This window comes from Grampus griseus (genome assembly GCF_964374135.1).
Source record: "Grampus griseus genome assembly, chromosome: 9".
Taxonomy (NCBI): Eukaryota; Metazoa; Chordata; class Mammalia; order Artiodactyla; family Delphinidae; genus Grampus; species Grampus griseus.
In genome coordinates, this window is record NC_139003.1 from 78,671,600 (window position 1) to 78,695,796 (window position 24,197).

At 33.9% G+C, this 24,197-nt stretch overlaps 1 protein-coding gene across 1 annotated transcript in view; it reads left to right on the forward strand.

The window, feature by feature from the left end:
• The window catches only part of SEMA3A (semaphorin 3A), a gene marked incomplete at its 3' end in the record, with an annotated part of 231,758 nt that overhangs the window by 55,579 nt on the left and 151,982 nt on the right, over positions 1–24,197 (forward strand). Inside the window, exons 2-4 of the mRNA XM_082662278.1 lie at positions 5,009–5,166; positions 9,609–9,671; positions 24,026–24,145. Of these exons, the coding sequence (XP_082518404.1) occupies positions 5,009–5,166; positions 9,609–9,671; positions 24,026–24,145 (341 nt within the window). The remainder of the gene's footprint in view (positions 1–5,008; positions 5,167–9,608; positions 9,672–24,025; positions 24,146–24,197) is intronic.

Below are 24,197 nucleotides of genomic sequence, written 5' to 3' on the forward strand. Positions count from 1 at the left end.
TTTGGCATCATATAGACCCAAACTTTGACTACTTTAAATAGCATCTTTGTTCTATGAAAAGGACAAAGTTCAAGTCATGGAAAAAGGACATAAGCCTAAAGCCATCAGTGAATACAGGCAGTTCGTTAGAGTCCAGCAACTGGTGGGGTCCTATTACCTTTCATGCTATAAAACTTAGAGAAGGGAGGGTATTGAAGGGAGGGAGAAAGGAAGGAGGAGAGAAATAGAAATGTCATGGAAGTCAGAAATATAGAGAACAGGATGGCTGTTGTTTGGATTTGAGGTTAAGTGTACAGCAGTTTTCTATCCAACTATGAGAAAGTCTAGTTCTGGGCGGTCTTGCATTCTAGAAAGCAGTATTCACTTTATTGCCTTTTTGAAATCTGATTCGATCATTGTAATGTAATCATCTGTGTAGATCTGTGCTTATCCTAAAGATAATCAAGATACCACAGGAACTATACAACTTTCTTATGTAGAGCTGAATCTACATATGTGATTTTGATGTAAATTTTGTCACCTTTTATTCTTTTCGTATATTAAATATACAAGAAGAGCATTAACTTATAAAATAATTTTTCAGTATCTTAACGTACTGATAGTGACTGCTAACAATGTCTTTTCCTTTTTCTTTATTCAAATAGAGCTACATTAGAGATCCTGATGTATTCCGGGGGAAAAGGCAAATCTGAAAATTTATAAATAAATAAGTATAATGAAAATGACAATTGACTCATTAGAAGAGAATCACAGTTCTTCTCCCATGATTATATTCTGATTAAAGAACAGATCGATTAAAATTTCTTTTCTCCTTTTGCTGCATGATATTAGATTTAAAAAATCTATCAAATGGACTTTGTGTCTTGAACGTCATAAGATTCATAAGATTTTTTAGTATTACATCACAAGAGAATGCAATCTATTTATAATTGAAAACAGTGCTGCTTGAAATTATATGAATTGATTTTCCCTTCCAGAACATCTATACACTTATGCTTACTGTCTGCATTGTCTTATAGCCTGTCATAATAATAATGGTGATAATAGGTAGCATTTATTGAACACAGACTATTTGCTTGGCCTTGTGACCACTTTATCTTTCATTTTGTCATTAAGCAAATTATAGAAACACTAAATCATTTGGTGAATCTGGAATAAACAAAATGTTTGCTTAATTATCTTTCAAATTTAAGAATACGTAGTTCATTAAGAGTGCTTGTCTGAAATGGCACTTTTGATTACAGTCCTACATTTACTTTTCTCTATGGTTGACACGGCATGTAGAAGTTGAAGTAATGTCTCAACAAGGGAAAAACTGAATTGCACCCAAAAAGAATTAGTGCCTTTGTATGCTTTAGTCTACTAGGATTCACCAAAGTCGAGCTGATTCTATAGAAATTTAGGTTTTTCTAAAGTAACATTTGTTGTTGTTTGACTAAATGTGAACATAGGCAAGATGTAAGAAAGTAGTGGAGTATTAAACATCTCATATTACTGAATATTAATTTTAGTTCCAATACCAAGTTGTGTAATGGTAAGATTTACATAACAGAAGCTGAAAAGAAACACCTAAAATTCTTTGACTCTAAAGGAGTAAAGTCCAAGTTGAAGTTATTTAATATCAATTGCAGCTGAACATGTCTACATATAAGGAAAATAAAATGATACATTTAAGTTAAAAATCATAAAGGAAAACAGAATATTTAAAAATGTGAAATCTAGACTTTGAGAAAAAAATCTCTGATTTTAACCTAGGTTTTTTCACCCTGAAAAGTGGTGAGATAATCTAAGCAATCCAGAATTTGCCCTGGCTCACTGCCAAGAAGGTCTCAAAAAGACTCCTCTCTCAGTTACAAAGCAATGTGTGAAGTCCCTGATACAGAGGAACATCTAAAGAAATTGCAGCAAAAGGAATGATGAGGCAAAGTTAAGTACATTTGAAAGGAATGTAGAATAGCTGCTAACCTGTACTCCAGGAAAAATTGCCTTTTTGTTTAATGAAATGATCCAGCAGTAACATTTTTTAAAGTGTAGTTTGTTTCTAGAGTGATTTCACATGTAAATGACTAAAGACTTTCTCTAAGTTGTCGGTACCTAGGAACCAATAATTTTCCCTGAACTCAACCTGTAACATATTTTTCAATTGTATGAATATTTTCATTGTTTAAAATTGTGATATAGAAAGTCATTATTTTTGCTATTTAAAGTTCAGCATACAGAAGTTGGCAAACAAAAAAGAATACTGTTCTTAATATGACCATTACATTTAATATTAATGTAAATAAAGGAGCATAGTGCTCTTCTTATTTATCCCTTCACCATACAAAATTACTGATGTTAACAAGTTAGCACACTTGGTAAGAAAGTAGAAAAGTACTTTTTTCATTCAGCTCCATCTGGACCCTAATTTCCTACTTGTAGTCGAGAAGATCAAACATTAATATTTAACCTCTACTTATACAAACAGGTAATCTTTAACTGAGTGTTTACTATGCAAACTATTGCAGTAATTGTTTTATGAATTATCTAATTTCACCTTAATAATAACTCTTGGGAGATTTATTATTAACCCCATCTTCCAGAACTCGAGGCCCAGGTAGTGTAAGGAACTCATGCTAGTTTACACACCTTGTACGTACTGAGGTGGTGCTTGTGTTTTCACCTGTAACTGTGACTCCATGTTCTATGGCTGTAGTAGTTGTCTTCCTATAACTTCTTCCACATTATGCTTAGACCTCTCTTTCATGGTTTCTATGCATTTCAAATTAAAATCAATCCTTGTGTCTCTTAAATGACCCTCCCAATGATTAATATCTCTATGTAATTTTCTTGGTTTAGACTCAGCTGGCTTTTTAAATTCTTTTAGTTTGCCTAGCTACCTATAGTTTAGTCTCTCTGGTATTAGGGTAGAATTATAGTGTTTAGAATTGGAAAAAAGAGTGAAGGTTATCTAGTCTATTTGATAAACAGATCTCTTTATACAGCCTTTCAGTCAATGCATGAATATATGCAGGGATACAGCCCCTGTCTCTGGTAATAGCCCTTTCCATCCTTACACAGCTCAGGGTGCCTGAAATATCAGTCTTACATTGACTCTCTGTAGCATTGATCCTTTACAATCATTTCGTGAGAGGAATGGCATTTACATTCAGATATCATGTGGTGGATTCTCTGTTCTTTCTCTCTGGAGACTCACAGCTCTCATTTATTTCTGATGATGACTTGCATGAATGAAACTCCCTTGATCTATTTCTTCCTTCCCTCCTTCCTTCTATTCTTCCTTCCTTCCTTTTTTTTTTTTTTTTTTTTTGTCAGAGGTAGAGAATAAGATAAGACAAGCCCAGTATTGTACTGTTTCTCATGAAGAAATTAGAAAAGCATCTTTTAACAATGTATTAACAATTAATTCTTCTAATTTTGTGAGTAAGATGTATAGGTAGGTAGGTAGGTAGATAGATAGACAGGCAAGCATTCAATTTAATATTCATGACCTGGTAATATGGAAAAGAAACCATGTGAGTTGTGGATGATGAGCTATTAACTATATATCTCCTTACGTGAGGGAATGTTAATTCTGGTAGATAACTCATTTATAGGAATGATTGTAATAATTGACAGTGTGATGCAGATTATGAGTAATTCAAGCAAAATATTACAAATAAATTAATTCTATGAGAATTCTTAGGGATTGCATTTGAACTAGCTTGGAAGAGTGACACTATTTTCTCTAGGTGGCATATAGTTGTGTCAGGAACAATGGCAGGAAAGGCTGATAAGTGGACGACCACAGAGCATGTTTTCCTGGAGGGTTGTGGACATGAGAAAGAGTACTGCGGTGGGGTCTAAACACAGATGGTGTTGATCTGACCTTTAAGGCTAAGTTAAGGAGTTTGAACTTTATTCTCTATTAAAATAATATTTTTCATAAGATGGAAAAGGCAATAAGAGAAATAAAGCAGGTAACTTATCAAATGACTAATGTCCTGGGATAGGGCTGGGACATTGAAGCGGAAGGGTCTTCATTTCGGCTTCCTCTCCTTGGAAGGCACATTCTACATTTTATGGAGGCTGATGAAAAGGTTCTGTGTGTGCACGGTAAAAATCTGAATCATTGATTCAGGACACATTTCTGGAGCCTCCTCAACATTTCTATCCCATAAGAGATGGGTTGTGGTGGTGTATATATATATATATATATATATATATATATATATAAACCTAATTTCAATTGAAGCAGATAAAGAAAACCTCTTTGGTGATGATCAACACTTACCTCTCTAGTGAAAAGGTGGACTTACTGTTATATCTATCTGAAGATGTTTTTGTCACTTAAGGTGTAGGTCTAAAAAAGTTCAGTATTTGCCTGTTCACAACAAAAGCAAATTGGAAATCAATAACAAACTGAAAAATTGGGGTCATGTAGTAAAATTTATTTAATTCAGTGTTTTCATAAAAGCCTAACTCAGTTGATCTATTATATATGTCAGTTACAAAATATTACAAAGGATTTAGATGGTGAAGTTAATGATTTAATGGTCAAAAAGACGTAAATAAAAAGAGGCCTCAAACAACCTAGGAGGTTGAACAGTGTTTTCCCCACACTACCTCTGCTCTGTTGGTCCCTATGCTTATCCTTCTAGCAATGACTTGGAGCAAATGAAACCACTTAAACAAGTCTTAGTAAAGTTAAAGACATTTTGTATACAAAGTGACCATTCTGATCTATTACTACATGGAGAGATTGCACCAGCCCAATTGTTTGGACAAGGTATTTCTCTCCTTTCTTGTGTAGGAGTGTGTGGTCTTGAATATGAAATCAGCAAACTAATGGGAGTATAACTCCCACTTCAATGAAATGTAAAGAAGTCCTGTATATTTTTTACTACCACAAAGAATAACCGCTGATTTGTAACTACAGCAGGCAGCAGCCTCATTACCATGTACCAATAGTCTGTGTTCATATAGGACCTCACATTAACACCCAATGTCTTGCTTTGTTACCTTGCAGAAATGTTGGAATCCAACAATGTGATCACTTTCAATGGCTTGGCAAACAGCTCCAGTTATCATACCTTCCTTTTGGATGAGGAACGGAGTAGGCTGTATGTTGGAGCAAAGGATCACATGTTTTCATTCAACCTGGTTAATATCAAGGATTTTCAAAAGGTATCTTTATTCTAATATATGTACTATTCTTTTGAAACAATTCAAGTTATATAGAATTTTCTAGTTATTTAACAGTGTGACAACTGAAAAAAATTGTTTAAATTAATATTTTATCTTTTCAGACACAAATAAAAATAATGCACTGATCTATCACAAATCAGTGGATGTAGTAAACCAGCAAAATTATCAGGGAGGAAACTGTACTATTTTCAGTGATCATTATAAGAAATACTAACTTTAGCTTATTCTTCCACAGTTCTATCATTTTTCCTGCATAAAATTAAATACCTAAAGCATTATAGAAATATATCATAATTGATTTCATGTACTAGGTATATATATTTATATATAATTTACATATCTCTCTATATTTCCAGCACATGCAGAGTTCATCACTCATCATACACATGCCTCATCTGAACGTTGCCTGCGTTTGGAAAGTTTATTAGAGCACAGGCACTCTCATTCATTTACATATTGTCTATATCTGCTTTCATTCTACAATGGCAGAGCTGAGTAGTTGTGATAGAAATCATCTGAATCACAAAGCCTAAAATATGTACTATCTGGCCTTTTAAACAAAAAAGTTGGCCAAACCCTGATCACAAAGATCAGTTTTCAGTGTCAGGTTTTTGCAAGTATGGACATTTAGAAACTAGCCTTCTATCATTATTTTTAATATACTTTATTGTGTTTCTGGATTATTTAATTAATAAGCTATACAGTTTGGAAAAAAAATATGGATTGACAGATTAGTGGAAATTGTGCTACTGAGTCTATATGCTGTATTCTAAGTCAAACAGTTTTTTTTCAGTCGGTATTTCCTGTCAGTTCTCTGAGGAACAAAGATCTTTATGCAACAGCTTTCCCAAGAGTGGTAATATAACATGCTTTTTAAGGTGCATACACTTTAGTGTATGTATGTATGTGTGTGTATATATATATATATATATATATAAGTTTTGCTGCTTCTTAACACTTGGTTTTAAAGTCGTGTGCCTCAACTTTTTATAAACTGTAACATATTGGACAGTTATTTTTAAAAAGTAACAGAATTGTAAAAAGCTTTTTTTCTGGTTGGAGAATGTTGTTTTGGGATAAAGTGAAGATTTAATTTCAGGGCTGATTCATATCTCTAATAGAGTATACTGCTAAACCTAAGACTTTTACTTTTCTTCTGTTACCCAAACATTAAAATTCTGACTATATATTAAGAGATTTGATTCATAACATACAGTCAAATAAAATGGCACTGCCCTTAATGATATATTTTGGAATTAAGATATAACATTTAAAAATCACCTTGGATATTTCTTTTTTTGATTTTTCAATATATTAGATTTTGAAGCTTCCTCAGATTAACAGTATCCCTAAGGTTATCTACTATCTAAGAAAACTGATTATCCATTGTTTTTTCTGAAATGATAAAAATATTTATCTTAGCATCTTTTGTAAAGGTCAAAAAATAAGCAAGTTTTTGTTGTTTTAGTGAAAGATAACCATCCTTTATAAAATGAATGAAAAATCTAAGATGATTAGGAAGACTACATATTTTAATAACAGGAGGTTATATCAGTTCAAATTTTCAGTGTTTATAGAAATTTCATCATTTTGTGAAATCCATATATATGAATATATATATATACTTATTATATCTATGTATCTATTGTATATATCTATATATCTATAAATAGAAAATATTTGAGCACATCTCACCTCAGAATATATGTTTAATGTATTCAACATTTTTTCTGAATAAATATTCTTAATTTGGTTTATATATTCAATTGGCTCTAAAATTGAAAAGGACTAAATTGTCATATAAACAACCTACTATTTTATAGGTAAGAAAAATCCTAGAGACATTTGTGTGCCCAGGATGCATCACTTGTAATAAACATATACTGAAATAATGGGTTAAATAAAAGTTAAGTGACTTGCCTAGTGTTATAGTGTTCTTCTTATAGGCTCTTGATTCAGATCATTATTCTAATAATAGAAGACATATTTCTAATTTTAAAGCATTCGTTTCAATACATTATTTAATTTTAATTATATCACACTCTTTATAAGGGTAAATATAGTTTACTTAAGGATTATATCTGTTTGTCTATATTGTCTATTAATGCTCTTTTTAACCTATATGTAATATTATTCAACAACTTTTTCCTAAGCATCTACTACTGTGATAAACTGTATAGGGGGCACTAGGGTATGTCATCAGTAATTCTTGAGGAACTTACAAGATAATACTAAAGATGTATGAGCATAAAGGTAAATACTAGGCCAATCCCTGTTAGAGACAAAAACACAGTCTCAGGCTTGAAAGGACCATGAAAAGATTCTTGGCCTTGGTAAAGGTCTCAATCTCCTTAAGGCATAAATGCTTATTCGCTAATGAGTAAGAAGAGCTACCATGGGTAGATGTATAGAAGCCTAAAGAAGGGAAAGTCTAAAATAGATCATGAAGCACTCTGAATATGAGGGTAAGAAATTTAGTCACTATTAACTGAGAAGTTTTTGAGCAAGAAGAAAAAATATCAACAGGTTAACAAATCTAACCAAAAGATAGGAATTATTCTTCATGGAAATAGATGCTATTGGAAGGACAATTTATATATTTGTTCCGTTGACTTATAGTTATTCTCATTAAATTGCTTTCCAAAAGAGCACTTTCTACACCAGAATTTATTTTACTCATGCCAGATCTTTAAGCTAATATTTTTTTACCCTGATCTGTAACAAGTTGGGAGTACACACCCCTCTAAATATGAGAGAATTTAGCATGAATGTTAGCAAAATTACTTTTTATTAATATTTGTCATAAGAGAGAAATCACAAAATGAGGCCCATGTTGTGTCAATGCTGATAATCAAGAGCTAGGAGACTACGAGAAAACAACCTGCCCTTTTCAATTTAAAAAGTTATCTGTTTTAATAATCTGTGATTCTTGCACAATCTAGCTGGAAAGCTGAATATACAGTCAATAAATCTTAGCTCTTCTATATATTATTTTTGTGTCCCAGAGAAAATTTATATTTGATCCTCCTCCTGTGTATGTTTTACTTTACATACACAAACACACATGAAAAGAAGAGTACATGAAAAGGAAAAGAATACATAAATTAAGAGCTTCAAATGGTAAAAATAAATCCATGTCCAAAAATTTTTAGGGCTTTTTATTGTGATATGGACCTGAAATGCATTTGCCATGTCATCATAGGTTATTTCAATATGTCCTAAATTCTTGTTTATAAATGTGTTATATTTTGCTCTTTAATTCCCTAGATTGACTATCACAGCCTTTGCCCAAGTTTATGACCATTTATACTGAATTATCTAGAGGTTCCCAGATGAATGATAATCAGTCATTTTGAGACTAAAAGCTTTCTAGCAGACATGGATGATGAACTGCCATCATCTCTGGATTTTTCTTTTACATATGACTTTTTTTTTTTCCCTGAAATTAACTAATGTTACCAGAAAAGAAAGATGAATAAAAAAAAATTAAAATTGCTCTACCCCAGTACAGATAGGAGTCATGGGAGTTGCTCAGGGGACTGGAAAATTTTATATTAAAATTTAGATGAGGGTATTTGAATTAATATTATTGAGGGAAATGCATCTACAATCCTCTAAGCCATGAGTCATGCCTTGATTTATCTACCACTGTCACCTGATTTATCTACCACTGTCACTGTATTCAAACAATACAGGAACCTCTGGAAAGATGAAGACCAAATATCAGGGATGAAAATACAGTTATTACACAGTTAGTCTGAGTTTTGCCCACAGTGGGGAAGGTGATTTTTTTTTTTAGAGCTATCTATTTGCTTCTTCATTTCCTCCTTTATCTCCTGAAATTATGTAGTGCTACTCTTACCTATTTTCCCTGTCCAAAAAAAAAAAAAAAAAATTCCTTTCTAAAATGGGTTTTTCTAACCCTATCAGTTGCTCATTATAGCATGTCATGCTGAGATTTGAATGACAGAAATGGATCCAGAGCACCTGATGTTAACATTTCAAAATCACTATTTTATGATAAAGACCAATTCATTTAGAAGACTGCAAGCCACATTCTATGCTTATTTCTATCTCTCTTCACTGGATTCTCACGTGGTCTCAGGATGATCTCCCTTTCCCAACCTGCCTTACAATTCTTTGCATTGCACACTGCTTACATCTACTGACTGCATAAATTTCTGTGTTGCTCAACTTTCATTTATACAGCAAAGCCTAATGGGTAGACAGAGAGTGAAAGATGTTAAGTTCATGCCAATTGACTGATGGTACTGCAAAGTCTTAAACTAAGAGGTTCCTGCCACATAATGCTTTATGGAACTTTCTTTATCTCAGTTGCTCCACTTGTTCTAACAGACTATAAGGTTGGATCTCTTAGAAAACTTAATTGGCAGAAAATAATGTTTCTTCTCTGCCCTTAGATTGTGTGGCCAGTGTCTTACACCAGAAGGGATGAATGCAAGTGGGCTGGAAAAGATATCCTGGTAAGTATCAATCTACTAAGTTATTTTAGTAATTGCATAAGGAATTTATTACTCTATCATCATTTTTGTCCAGTGTTATATTAAATACCATTCTTTGCTTCTGGACTTAGAAACAAATTAATGATATTTGATTTTGAATATTGACATTTTTATGTAAAGCATTGAAAATCTTATGTAAAGCAAGTGGGTAGAAAATGACAATACACCTGAATAAAGCAAAAATGGGTTCCTTTTGATGATTTATATACACAAAAGGTAATTAACCGTTTTAGCATATATACTTATACTCAATAAGTCCACTTATTTGTGCAGATTTGTTTTCATGTTAATTCCTCTTGAATTCCTTTTGAATGCATTGAAATTTTTCTTCTTCTGAATCATCATGATTAAATTCCCCTCCTTCTTTCCATTTCATTCTATGCCTTTTCTTTCTTTTCCTTTCCCCTTCTTTCCTTCTTACATTTCTTCTTTTTTCTCCTTCCTCCCTTAGAACTTCTCTCTTCCCTTCCCTCCTTCTTTCACACATTTCATGCACTCATTCCTTAAATAAATATGGATTGAGAAATGACTATGCAACAAACATTGTCCTGGGTACTATGGACAAAAGATGAGTGAATGGTAAGCAGTCCCTACAATGGTTGTACCACTGTTAGTAGGTAGAGGCCATTTTTCCTGAGGTAAACTTTGTCAGTTAAATTAAGTGGGCCGCTGGTTTGAAGTATAGCCAAGGATCTGCACAGATCATGAAAGGCAGTTATAATCATTTAAATCAATAAATTAACATGAATTCAGGATTTTAAATATTTGTATTATTTTAGGTCTTATCAGATATTTTTGGGTCCAAAACACAAGGAAATAAGTTTAAAAGTTTTGTCTCTATATTAGCATTTAGAAGAAATTTATTCTATGTGCATAAAGACATAAATCAACTTGTATGTATGTATATAGACATATAGATATTTTCAAGGGACAATCTGATTGATTGGTAGCAGCTGGCTAAGATTATGTATATGTTTAGAAGGGTTTAGAAGTGAAATCAGTATTCATGGAAAAGAATGTCTCAATCTGGTAGCAGAGTTGGCTACAGGTGAAGGCAGATAAAGGAGCACAAAGCACAGGTATCTCCCATCCATGATTAATACATATCAGCAAACATGGGAAATTCATCCTTAAAAATTTCAATTTAAGTATAGTGATTACACGTCACATTAAACCATAGTACAGTAAACATTTTTCTGATTATGTGAAAGTGGACAAAAAATTCTGTTCTATCAAATTTTATACTACCCCAAGTTAATACATAGGTTGGGATGATTGAAAAGGAGTAAATAGAAAGAAAAATGAAGTAGGAGTCCAAAGAATCAAGAATTTTATGTTGACTCCCCACTGACTCATTAATTTTAATTGAGCAAGTACCTTAACTTTTGGGGGGTTTTAGTATCGTATCCATTTAATGGGACATATTTGCAGTTGTGAGAAAGAAGTTCAATAGATTTTGTGATAATTATTTAGAAGTAGGTAATATTGCATAAATGTAGGCAAAAAATATGACTGAATACACAAAAATTTATTAACATCAAAATGCTATATTTACCATTAACAAATTATGTTGAAAGACTTCAGTGTGATAATAACTAAGGATGGAGAGAAATGGAGGTTTTACCTGTATACAGCTGTGACTTTTAAAAACAGATTTTTTTTTTCTCTTTCTGTTAAAGTGTAACAGGTGAAGACATGGAAACTTAGAATTACTGCGAACTCTATCCTGTGCCAAGTACTTTGATAATTTAGATAGTATTTTATATATGTAGTTTTAACGATAATCTTGTCAAGTGGGTATCATTACCACTGTTTTCTTAAGAAATATAATGATTCAGCATATTCATTCAGAATTGTTTCATTCAAAAATTTTGGAACAAAAAAAAAATTTTGGAACATTTTGAGTACTATGCTAGAAGTCAAGATCAAAATTTTTGTGCCTCTGCTGAAGTTTTTGGTGTTGTGTGGCATGTATGGATTTGAACTTAGCTATTAACACACAGATAATAAGCAATAGAGATTCAAATAAATACCTTACCTATTCTGATCTTTTTAAGCCTGCGGATATAATGATAACCAGCTCGTGACATTCTTGTAAGATTCAATCACAAATGAAATTATTACATAGACTGTAATGCATGATACAAAATTAACTATTAGTATCTGTAACAGAGTTGCTTAGACAATTTCTAAGTGAAAACATCATTAATGAAATTTATTTGGTCCTCTCTAATGAACATGACCACTGTAGTGTGGAACTGTTCTGAATTCAATTCCATCTGAACACTGAAGATAATAACCATACTTATCTGACAACTTATCTGTATTTTATAAAAAGCACTGAGCCAAGTACTGAGCATATTTCAGTTGCTAAGATAGCAGATATTCTTTTGTGTTTATGGTTTCCAAAATTCGCCTCAGTACATTTCCCTTATCTTCCATGCCTCTCGCCTTGCCTCCCCTGCTCCTCTCCCTCTTCCTCTCCCCTTCCCTCCCCTCCCGTCCCCTCCCCTCCCCCTCCCTCCCCTCCCTCCCCTCCCCTCCCCCTCCCTCCCCTCCCTCCCCTCCCTCCCCCTCCCTCCCCTCCCTCCCCTCCCTCCCCTCCCTGCCTCCCTCCCTCCCCTCCCTGCCTCCCTCCCTCCCTCCCCTCCCCTCCCTCCCTTCCCTCCCCTCCCCTCCCTCCCTCCCCTCTCTCCCTCACTTCCCCTCCCCTCCCTCCCTCCCCTCCCTCCCTTCCCCTCCCCTCCCTCCCTCCCCTCCCTCCCTTCCCTCCCTCCCCTCCCTCCCTTCCTCCCTCCCCTCTCCTCCCCTCCCTCCCCTCGCCTCCCCTCCCCTCCCCTCCCTCCCCTCTCCTCCCTCTCCTCTCCCCCTCCCCTCCCCTCCCTCCCCTCCCCTCTCCTCCGCTCCCCTTCCCTCCTCTCCCACTCCTGCTCCACTGTCAATACTGAACACTGAGGGATTCTGGTAATAGCCCAGACACAGTTATTTCAGCAGCTGCAATAAAGTCAAGATCCCCACAGTGCCCTATGAATAACCTTAATCATGACCTCAGAGGTTTCCTCTCTAAGAAAAGCAACTTTATTTTTCAGGTTTACTGAAAATGCTTATGAGTTTGATAGAACTAAATTAAAAGGAGCTAAAACATACGGTGTTTGCTAAGTCTGATACAGGGTATTAATGGCACCTGATTATTTCATAACACCTTTTAATATGGATTCTGAAAACTTATAAATTATGTCTTATATATTATGTTAGAGATAGGTAATTAGGTGTGCACTGAAAGATGTAAATTTTTCAAAGTTTAACAGTATGTCAATATTAGTCATACAGATCTTAAGCCAGCTAATTAATGTAACCTGATAAAATGCTCATGCTTCTGTTATTCCTCTACATTCTACATTAAATGAATTCAGTCATTGTGAATTTTTATTCTTCTTTGTTAACACTTATTTAATGAAGGGAAAACACAACAAGTTCCATATATTTTAGTTAAAAGAAAAATATATTTTTCCTTTAGCTCTTAACACTAAACACCAAACACTAAAGTATATTTAAATAATAAAATATATTTCGTACTATTTTTCTGGTAACCCATCTCATTCCTTTAATATTGCTTTTCATTGACTGTTATGCAAAATACATTTTGTGCATGTGAAATGCACAAATTTTATTAAAATTTATCTTACTTTTCAGGAGACCTCACTTATGTATCTCAACTTACATAACTAATTTAAATAGGATACATGACATTTATTGGTTATGTTTGGACTTTAACATACAGATGCATTTTTTTTCTTTCTTAATATATGATTTTAGAAAATAGCAAATAGTTGATTTATTGGGATTGTAACATTTCTTCCTTGATAAACATAAAAAATAGAATTAGTATTTTTACCAAAAATTTCTTAAATAACCACTTAAAAAGAAAGATTAAGGGTAAAGAGGTTTTTTTTTTTTTTAATTTTCATTCAACACCATATTTGTTAAGTGATACATGGACAATTTGAAGGAAATTCTGCACTGTATCTTGAGTAAATAATAGCTGTGACTGATGGGACAGTAATTCCTTTCAAAGACCTCTTGTGATGCTCAAAACCACATGAATGAGGCCTTGAGTGGTTTTTGCAGCCATCAGGACTTCAACATAGAATTGTAACCAAAATAGGAAGTGACCTGAACATTTATAGAAAAGTAAACTAACAGCCTTCTTGAGTGCTCTCCGTGGTTTCTAGAATCCAAGTTTACCCTTTTCCTACTGGTTTTAGTGTTTTCTCTAAATGTCCTCTGCAAGTAAATCTCCTTTAAACAAACCATCCTGGAGGAAGTGCTGTCTTCTTGGTATTAGATTCAGATGCAAGAATACAATAGGAAAAACAGGACAAAGACACTGGTTATTTTTATGTATCTTGAGAGTAGGTCATTTTTAAGTCCGGTTAAGATGGTCAACATGGTATAGCCACCCAGCAAGTCAGGATATACCACTTGATTGAACCTACATAGTTCCTGTGTCACTAAGTGTAGCATTATACAGAAAGTATTCCCCATTCTCCCAGGCAGCTGGGAAGATACAAACCATCATTTCTCACAGCTCAGTTTTGCATCATACATATATATTAAATCAGCTGCTGGGATTTGAGCAACTAGTCCACAATGAAAGGACTTTGTGGTAAGAGGGAATCTACAGCCAAAGACGTGTATAGTCTCTCTCTTTCTTCATATATACATAGATGGAGAGAAAAAGAGAGAGAGAATACAAACGTGCCTTAGGCTGCTGATAATGGCATTTCTGACAATAAGATTAATCTAAACTTATTTTTTTTCCAGAAGTGAATATGCAGGATATATATACTACCATTGCCTTCTTTTCTTGGTGTTGTAAGTTCTAAACATTTACATTGTTACGATATTTTTATATTAGAGGAGTGAAATGCTCATGAACTTTTCCACTGTTGTTACTTGAGAGTTGTAATTTTAAAAAAAATTACATGATATATATTATTGTACAGATACCCTCAATAAGGACATAAATGCAATCCAGATATCTCTATTCTGACTGCTATTAGCTGCATTTACTTTTATTTTTGATATTTTTCTGGTGCTTAAAATCCACTTTGTATTCACAATAACATTTCTATTGAGGGATTAACTTCCTTGACCCTGTTTTGCAAATGAAAACTGAATACATGCTAAGCTGGTAAAAGAATCTGTTTCGAATCAATAGCTCTCTGAATCTTCTTCGTTTATCCTGCTAAACCATCTCTCTTTGTACTAAGTTTCAATAAAACCAAATGGCAACCGTATGACTATTAGAAATATTTTGAACATTGTTGGAAATCAAAATTTCAACCATCTGAGATGAACAAAAAAACCAGATTCTCATAAAATCGCTCTTGTTGGATACATTTCAAAGTGCAATATCATGCACCTGAATTTTGGGACATTTTTGCAGTTCTTAAGAGATATATTTTTGTCCTTAGTTGTTACTCATTTTTAACATATGATATATTATTACATGTCTGTCGAATTTATCATGACTCAAATTGCAGGACCTCAACAACACTAATTTTTTTTTTTTTTTTTAACAACACTAATTTTTGCCAAGTGAATGCAACTGAGAATTTGAAGCTACACATTCATCTGAAGTTGCAGTACAGTCTAAAATGCATGTTAGTCCTTGAATTTCATTTACTTTTTCAAAGGTCAAAGTTGATATCAACTTAATTTTTTAAATTTTATTTTAGGGACTTCAAGGCATGTTAAAACTCTAAATGGATAATTAGAATTACCTCTGATTCTATAAAAATCATAAGGTTTCATTAAATCTCGAAACCCTGATGTTTAATTGTTGGGAGATAATTTTTCATAGATCTCTCACACTTCTGCACATCTGATGAACAGAGGAACTCTTAAGCAAAAGGATACTTTTAAAATAACCTTGAGAAGTAGAGACAGTGTCTCCCTCAGAGCAAAGGGCAAGTTATGCTCACCTGCAGGTACAATGAACATAACATCTTCCTTAAAATGTAATGGCCAGGATGCTTATGCCTAGTATAAAGTGTTCAGGTTCCCTCAACCCAGAGTTCCTCTGCTGTAATGCACCTCACTGCATGTGCAGGTGTCACTTGGCCCTCTTCTCACTGCCCAGTGGGAATTGGAGCTTGGGTAACTGGCATGAGAAATGCTGATACTTTGACTACTGATATTTCTGTAAACAATAAAGTCATTTATCTCTGATTCAGGAGCTGTATATCTTCTGCCAGCATCTGCAAAACTGTGTCAGGGTAGCTCGTTATCTTACAAGTAGAGCAGAATCATAGACCCTTTACTGTTCCTGATAATATTGATTATAAGTTTTTGTGGGCACCCTAGATGACCTCACAAATGAAAGACTATGGTCACTTTATTCATTTTTAAGTATGATTCCATGATGAAATTTGATGATACTTCAGGTATATAGACAACTGATTCCTGATGAGAGCAAGTGAAAGACTTCTTATTAAATGTCACAGAAATGAGCATTCCAGTTTTCATGTGCATTCATGTGTGTATGTTTATTTCTGCTTGGAGGTAAATAACAGGCAAACTGATAACATTTAAATTCAATATTCAAAGAATACTAGTAATAAGGATAGCTAACATCTATTGAAGCTCACTATGTATATTAGGTATTATTCTAAATCGTTTCTTTTATTAACTAATTTATGTAACTCCTTTTTGGTTATAAGATACACATTTCCTTTCAAAGGGTGTAGTCCCAGCTTACCTAAGTGACACACCACAGTTCTGCCACAGCTATTGAGAAACAATTGCTGTATTTGCTGTTTGACTGTGACAATGATTCATACCACCTACCACTTTGATAAAAAGAGTGATTATAAGTTTATAATTGATAGTCCTTACTGTTGGAGGACTGGAATTTTATGAAAATTCTAATGAACAAAATATAACTCACCTTTGTAACGGGAATGAGCACAGATTAATATTCAAAACCAATTTTATTAAATCCACCTCTCATTACCACCAATTATGGGTTTAACCTCTTTTAACTGTACTTAAGAAGAAATGAACAATTCATAATAGACTTCTTGCCCAAGTCATGGCACGGTGTGTGGAATGGTGTGAGAGTTAAGCGGACATGAAAATATTCTAACCAACAAATGGATGATTGATTATTTAAAGAATAAGATGTTACTCTTCCGTTAATAAGTGCTAGGCATCATACTATGTACTTTACACAGATATGTCATTAATACCAATTTTAGTTGAAGAAACTGAGGCTCAGAAGTCCTAAATAACTTTCTTGTAGTCACGTAGCAAATGGAAAATGATGCTTTAATAATTCTAACCCCTGTCTGACTGACTTTTAAAGCATCAGATTAGTATAGGTAACTACCTTCATGTTATTTCTATTTTTTTCATTTTGATTTTATTACTTTTATTCTATGTTTTTCTTAAATTCTTCAAGAATACCTTTTCAAATGTAAATACATACCTAAGAATAAGTAACATTTTCATTAAATATTATAAATATAAACAAATTTTTTAATTCTAAAGTTTAAACTTTTAACTGTATTCAGAAATTATTTTTAAAATTATGTATGTATATACATAATATATATACATATAAATGTGTGTATAATCCACATATATTATAAATATGGAGTATATGTCTAAATGGATTATTGTAAATGGTTAAAGAGCCTCCATTTATTAGAATATATGTAGAATATTTTATATTATTAATTAGTACTTTAGACATTAAGGATTTCAAAAGTTTTTTACTTTTGATATTAGACAAGGCAGAGGGTAGAAAAGAGGTATATATGAATTTTAAGAAAGCATTCCTCTAGGGCTTCCCTGGTGGCACAGTGGTTGAGACTCCGCCTGCCGAGGCAGGGGACACGGGTTCGTGCCCCGGTCCGGGAAGATCCCACATGCCGCGGAGCAGCTGGGCCCGTGAGCCATGGCCGCTGAGCCTGCGCGTCCGGAGCCTGTGCTTCGCGACGGGAGAGGCCACAACAGTGAGAGGCCCGCGTACCACAAAAAAAAAAAAAATAGCATTCCTCTAAAATCTGGATTTCATTTTTTTTCTCCTTCCTTAAAGCTACATCTCATAGGTGATTAAAGATGCAATTCATCTCCCTTATTTGAGTATTAAATTCATTCATGATAAATGCATATATGTTAGAATTAATATGCCAGCTAATTCTGTCCACAATAAATCTCTTTAGATTGTAAATCTACCTACTTGGTGTAAACCATTGACTTAGTTGCCTTAAGGCATGAGCACTAAGTATTCAACAACCTTGCGTAATATTGGAAACCACAGAATGTCATTATTGAAATCAGAGTAAGGTTTTTGACTACATAATAGTTCTGGTTTGGCAGGAAAAAATATTCAGGTTGGTTTCGCATAGTATTTTACAATTTTTTGCATTCATTTGAATATGAGATGAAGAAAGGTTATGCTAAGTACATATTGTATGGACCACCCACAATCAAATAACTCCAGTGAGTGGTACAAATGTAATAATTAGATCGATAGCACAATGTAAAATAAAATATAAGCCAAAAGTAGACATTATCAGCTTCTCTGGTCCATATGACATTTCAAAGTGAAATTGCTCAAAGCTCCTTTAAATAGTAGAAGAGAATCACATTGGCTAACTTTTGCTAATACCATGGTCTGTAGTGCTTAGGCATAATATAATTTTGACCAAGTTTGAAGGTTTCAAATAATTTGAAAGAAAAATGTTTATAGAATCTTAATCAGTATTTCTAGAACTTCAAAACAGATAGTCAATCCAGAGGTGAAAAACGAGTCAAATGGGATACTTAATTGAAATGAGCATTCAGGTAAAATGTTTTGGTATCCTTGGGCAGGAGTCTTCATTTAGTCTATCACATCATTGAAACCAAGTTAGAATTTCTTTTCTAATTGTCATGGATTTGAAGATGTTATAGTTCAATTAATATGAATAGACTCAGACACTTAAATAACTAGCCATGGAGTAATGCCATCTTAGTTGTTCTAGTTGAATCAGTATGTTTAAAAAAAATTCTCTGAAATCAAAACAAAACAAAACATTGAAGTGGAAAGGTCCATTGGTTTGATTATGCCATCATTCTTCTTAAAAAGGAAGGGGAAAATGTCTCCCCAGATGGACAGAACAGGCTACTCACTATTTCATCAGGTGGATATTAAAAAGTTCCAAGTCACAAATTCAACATTAGATGGCTAAGACTATAAATAGGACACAGTTAAGTCTTAGTTCTATTAGACATGCCTCTTTGAAGAAGAGATTTCTAACATCCTTTAGTGAATGCTGAGGTATTAGGAAGACATGATTATGGATGATCTGATCACAGCTGTAATAGCACAGTGTTAAAAGAAAAAAAGACAAAACCTTATTGCTAGGTAAGCATGGAACAGCTTAAATACAGAGAGGGATGAAGTGATTGACGGGAACAATCTCACGGATTACTGCTTTGGCACGAAGATTCTCATATTCAGCCAGCTTGCCAAATAAATTGACCAGAGAAAAAGAAAGTCAACAGATTAACTTCAGGAATTAAGCTTATTAATGGATTTTCATGCAGAAATGTATCCGCCCACTTTGATAGGAAAAGGCTTCCTTTGCTTTCCCAGCTGCTACATTATACATTAAAATATTTCAACATAAATTGCTGATGGGATAGAGACTTTTTTCCTTTTTAAATGAGTGTTCACTGACCTGAGGCAATGTTGTACTATATCCATTAATGTTGAGCTGATTTATATTTGAACTAGAACAAGTTGTTTGATTTAATCATGAACTGAATATATTTAAATATAGATTGTTCATCTTCACGGCCTTCTCTCCTCTTTTCTCTTCTTTTATTTAGAGTAAAATTTCACTGTTCCATCCATAATTTAAGAACATGCAAGGAGGTAATTGGAATTGGAGGTAAATTACATTCTTTTATAGAAAGTGTAATTATCAGAAGTTAGTTAAAAACACCTCTATTCTGTTTTAATTTTCATGCATGGAGCAGTTGTTTTGACAGATGGATGGACTTTATTTTTGTAACTGTCCGGGAAAAGTCTTTGTAACACACTCTAATCAGTGCTGCATATTTGTGATGTTTGTTTTTGAATCACTGTGCATTTGGCTTCTATATCCTTTTCTGAGGGTAGACATTTTCTTTCTAAGTTATTTTTCCAGGCTAATATCTCTGTGTGTAATTCCTCTCTACATTTGACCTGAAGGCACTAGAAACTCTTAAAAAATAAGTATAAATGGTTTGTCACTAAGGATGATGAATCATTGGGCTTCATGTGTGGCCTTGGGTTTGCTGGTTTATAACTGCCTTTACTTTTACTACTAGGCTAAGTTAACAATTTATAATGCTGTTGTTCTGGAGTACATTTCAGTAAAATAAGAGCTCAGTATGGTTGCCTGACTCTCGGGAAGCCAACTCGTGGCTAAACTTGTGTGTGTATCAACTTAAATTCCAAAAAGGATCCAGGTTTGAAAAATGAATTCATTTTGAACTGATTACATTCTCTTTATTACGTTGTAAATCCACTAGTGCTGAGCAAAGCAGTGCAGTAGTTGAATGCCAAAAAGTACATTACATTCTGAGTTTTAAGAATCGTCACGGTTCAAGAAAAGGTCAGAAACACTCTTCTTCTGTCTCCCTAGAGCAGAAATGTGTGAAGTGTGTTTCCTTTTTCTGCCATGCTTCCTTTTTTTTTTAGAGGAATGTCCAGGCTGCTTCCAAATAAAATGAATATCCCGTTTTGGAACACTCAAAAACCTTGGCAGCAACAAGCTGGAGAATGAAGGCAAATGAATGACAGGGATTGATACTCTTTTATGTAGGTTTTCTATTTAAAGAACAGTCATTACTCACAATGTCTCTTTCAAGTTTTGGGTTCTTCTCTGTGCAGTTCTTTTAATTCACTGTTTCTTCCTAAGTTGTTATTGATGAGTTTCCTTGCAGCTATTTTAAACCAATTTTGAAAGTATTTCATTCAATTTCTTTGTTTCAGTTCAGGTGTCTTAACATACTCTCTAAACCCCAGAAATTTCTCCCCATTCTATTTGCATCAACCTTCACTTCAAAATAATGTTGAGCTAGCCCCCAGGCACAGAGACAGTACAACCTGCTGCCACCTGGGAAAGTTCACTGGGAAAATCATTCCAGGCCTCAGGCTAGTAGGCTGGGTCTAGCTGCTTTGTAGGGCAGATAGAATCTTTATCAACATTCTCAGTAGAACTCTTTGCCAGGTTTCACAACTATAGTCCTGTGATTTTTTCCAGCAGCTCTGCAGAGGAATAGTTGTCATATCAGAGTGGTGCTTCTTTGACAGTTAATAGAGAACAAAATAAAATTAGGATATTCAGTGTGGCTCAGTTCCCTAGTTCTCAAGAATCCTGAGAATTTTTCAGTCAATAATTATTGCTAATCAGTTACCCAATCTATGAGATAAGAACCCACAGATTCTATAATCTTAGAATTCATAACAGTTGCAGAAGTGACATAGCCTTCATTTGTATGCACAAGTATCTGCGCTCATGAAATATTCCCTTCCTTTTTTTTCCTTTATTGCAGAGAACTAGGGTCTATTCTCAAATTTCTAGGATGCCCTGAGGTGTTAGTAATGAGATTAGAGAAACTGGGTTTGTATTTTAAATTCCCTGCATATCTTTATAGGTATGACTGTGGGCAAACTAAAACCCTGTTCTTTTCTAAAATGAACAATACATCCATCTGGGTGTGCCACTGCTCTTTATTAGAATATTCGTTTGCTTACCAATATGTGTGTGCACATCCAGTTTCTTAATTTCAACATATGGTGCTGGAACTGGTTGTTTATAATCTTGAATGCTATAATATTGAGTCCACTGTCATGGATAGCTGTCTTTATGTAAAAGCAGAGTATGTGACCACCTACATGTTTCAAAGAAAGAGGTGTCATAAAACATTTTCCTGAAAATGACTTATTTGCAAAGGACTGCATTTTCTTAAGAGTACAAGGTTAAGTCCTTTGGGTAAGACTCATAAATGTCTTATTTGTAAATGAGTTTATCAGGTGTTTCCCTATCCACAGCCTCTTTCCTCTGCCCAAGGATCCATGCCCTATCCTCTTGGGGAAGGAGGAGAAACTGCTACAGAATGGGGAGTTTGTGACTAAAAGTCTTGGAAGTTAGGTTATATCTGAGCTTATCTAAGGTTATGTCTAAGATGTACCGTGTTCAAAGTGGTACATGGATAAGATGCATGTACTCTTTAAGCTAGGAAATTTTTCTTCATAGAAAGTTGCAAAATCAGTTGATTTCAGTGCTTAATTTTCTATGTTATAATGCCTTGCCAGACAAAAGAAGGATTCAGGATCTAAGTAGCAAAACAGTGGGAGAAATTAGATGTGTATTTTAGTTGCTCCCCTAAACTACTCAGCATATAATAAGGAAGCATGAGGAGTCGTAACTGGCAAGTTTCATATTTTTCCTTAAAAAGATCTGATTCACCTTTGGGATGATATGTTTATAGGTCATTCTCAGATGTCATCCTAGAAAAATCAGTGATGATGGAAAGCAAGTATTTGAATTTAAATAACAATTATTCTTCTCAGATTTGGTCTGCTCTTTATTTTATGGAGGCAATAAAGTTAATACCAAAATCATCAGCTACAATCACAGAATACAAGTGTCATGTGGAAATGTACTTAAATAATTCTAACACCTCAGTTATAAACACCAATGGACTACATAAGTCTAAATGTATTCTGAGCTTTCACCTGAAGAGTCATAGGTTGTACAGAGTGACTTTGGGAGTGTTACACACATAGAGGCGCAAGGACAAAGCCAATCCACTGTTATGTTTGCCAGCATTACTTGCACTATAGTCTGCTTTTGATCTTTATCTGCATTTTTAGTTACATATTTGGCTCTTATTTATAAATGTTTAATAGGCAAAAACACAAAACTGTGTATAAGAAAGTCTATGATCAATAACAATAATTTTCAATGTAATTATTATTTACCATATGAATACTCAATTGGATATTAAAAAATGGGTATTGTATATTCCATGACAAACTCATATTTTCTACTTATATGTATTTAATTTTTAAGATTTTCTGTATGGTTAATAGACCATAACATTTTATTTGAAAATATTCTGATAGTTTGAATTTCTCTTTTCATTGTTTTATTTTTACAGTATTGATATGGACTCACCTATTTAAAAATAGTTGGCAAAAATCATGTCTTTTCTGCTCTGGATTTCTTTGGCAATAAAATTATCTAGTTTATATTTTGACTGTCTGATTTTTTTCCCCTAAATCTTTCCTTAACAGGAACAAAAGGCTAAGATTCCTATTTGTTTGTAGAACATTTTCTTTCACAGGATCTATAGATATAATGGAGTATATAGAAAAAATATAAAGAGCTCTGTCCATTTATCTCTTAGGTGACATTTTATTTGAGTAATAAAATGGCACGAATGTCTAAACTTCTATAAATAATAATAAGATATGACTATAATTCTCTCTTATAAGTAGCTGTTTTTTACCTGGGGGATCCATGACTCATTGGGCAGGGGATCTACGTATGGGTTTAGGATGTACGTGAACTGCATGAAAATATTTATTAATTATAGCCACTCTAATAAAGACCCTTCAGCCTGTAGACATTGCAGACTCTAACACCTTCTCTATCTCATCTTATACCCAAATTGTCTTTGGGGGTTAAACGACTTTTTCAAGAGAAGGTGGTTTTGTCTTCTTAGGGTCTATAAAGCTCACTAGTAAGAAGCACTACTGAAGTTCAAAGTCAGTCACCCATCATTATGAGTTACTAATGATGTTTCAAATTCATATTTAATAGAAGGTTGTATTACCTTTTATTTTTGATTTTCCAAAATTAAACTCAGAGCTGGCTTCTGAAATTTTCACCATTGTTATGATTTAAATAATTCATTCATTAACCATATAATTTGCTGTTTCCCTCATTTCTAGAAAAGTCACATATGATAATCAGTTATCTATAACTTTATTCCACTTTTGTATAAATTATAGTTTTAATAAAAACATTAAAGAGAATATTATATTTTGCCCCCCCCAAATAAGAACTTCTGTATTTCATGTAATAATGCAAGCAGACACCTTCTGTATTTCATGTAATAATGTGAGCAAACAATAGAATAATAAGCCCTAAAAATGATGTGAGAGGACACAAAAGAAATCTGTTCAAACATGCCTAGCACCCTAGAGGATACTTCAGCCATGCTGACCACTAGAGCTCACTGGTTTTCCTTTTGTTTTACAGAAAGAATGTGCTAATTTCATCAAGGTGCTTAAGGCTTATAATCAGACTCACTTGTACGCCTGTGGAACGGGGGCTTTTCATCCAATTTGCACCTACGTTGAAATTGGACATCATCCTGAGGTAAAGCTGGCTTTTAAAAAACGGTGTTCGTCCATGACCCCTTCCTATTCAA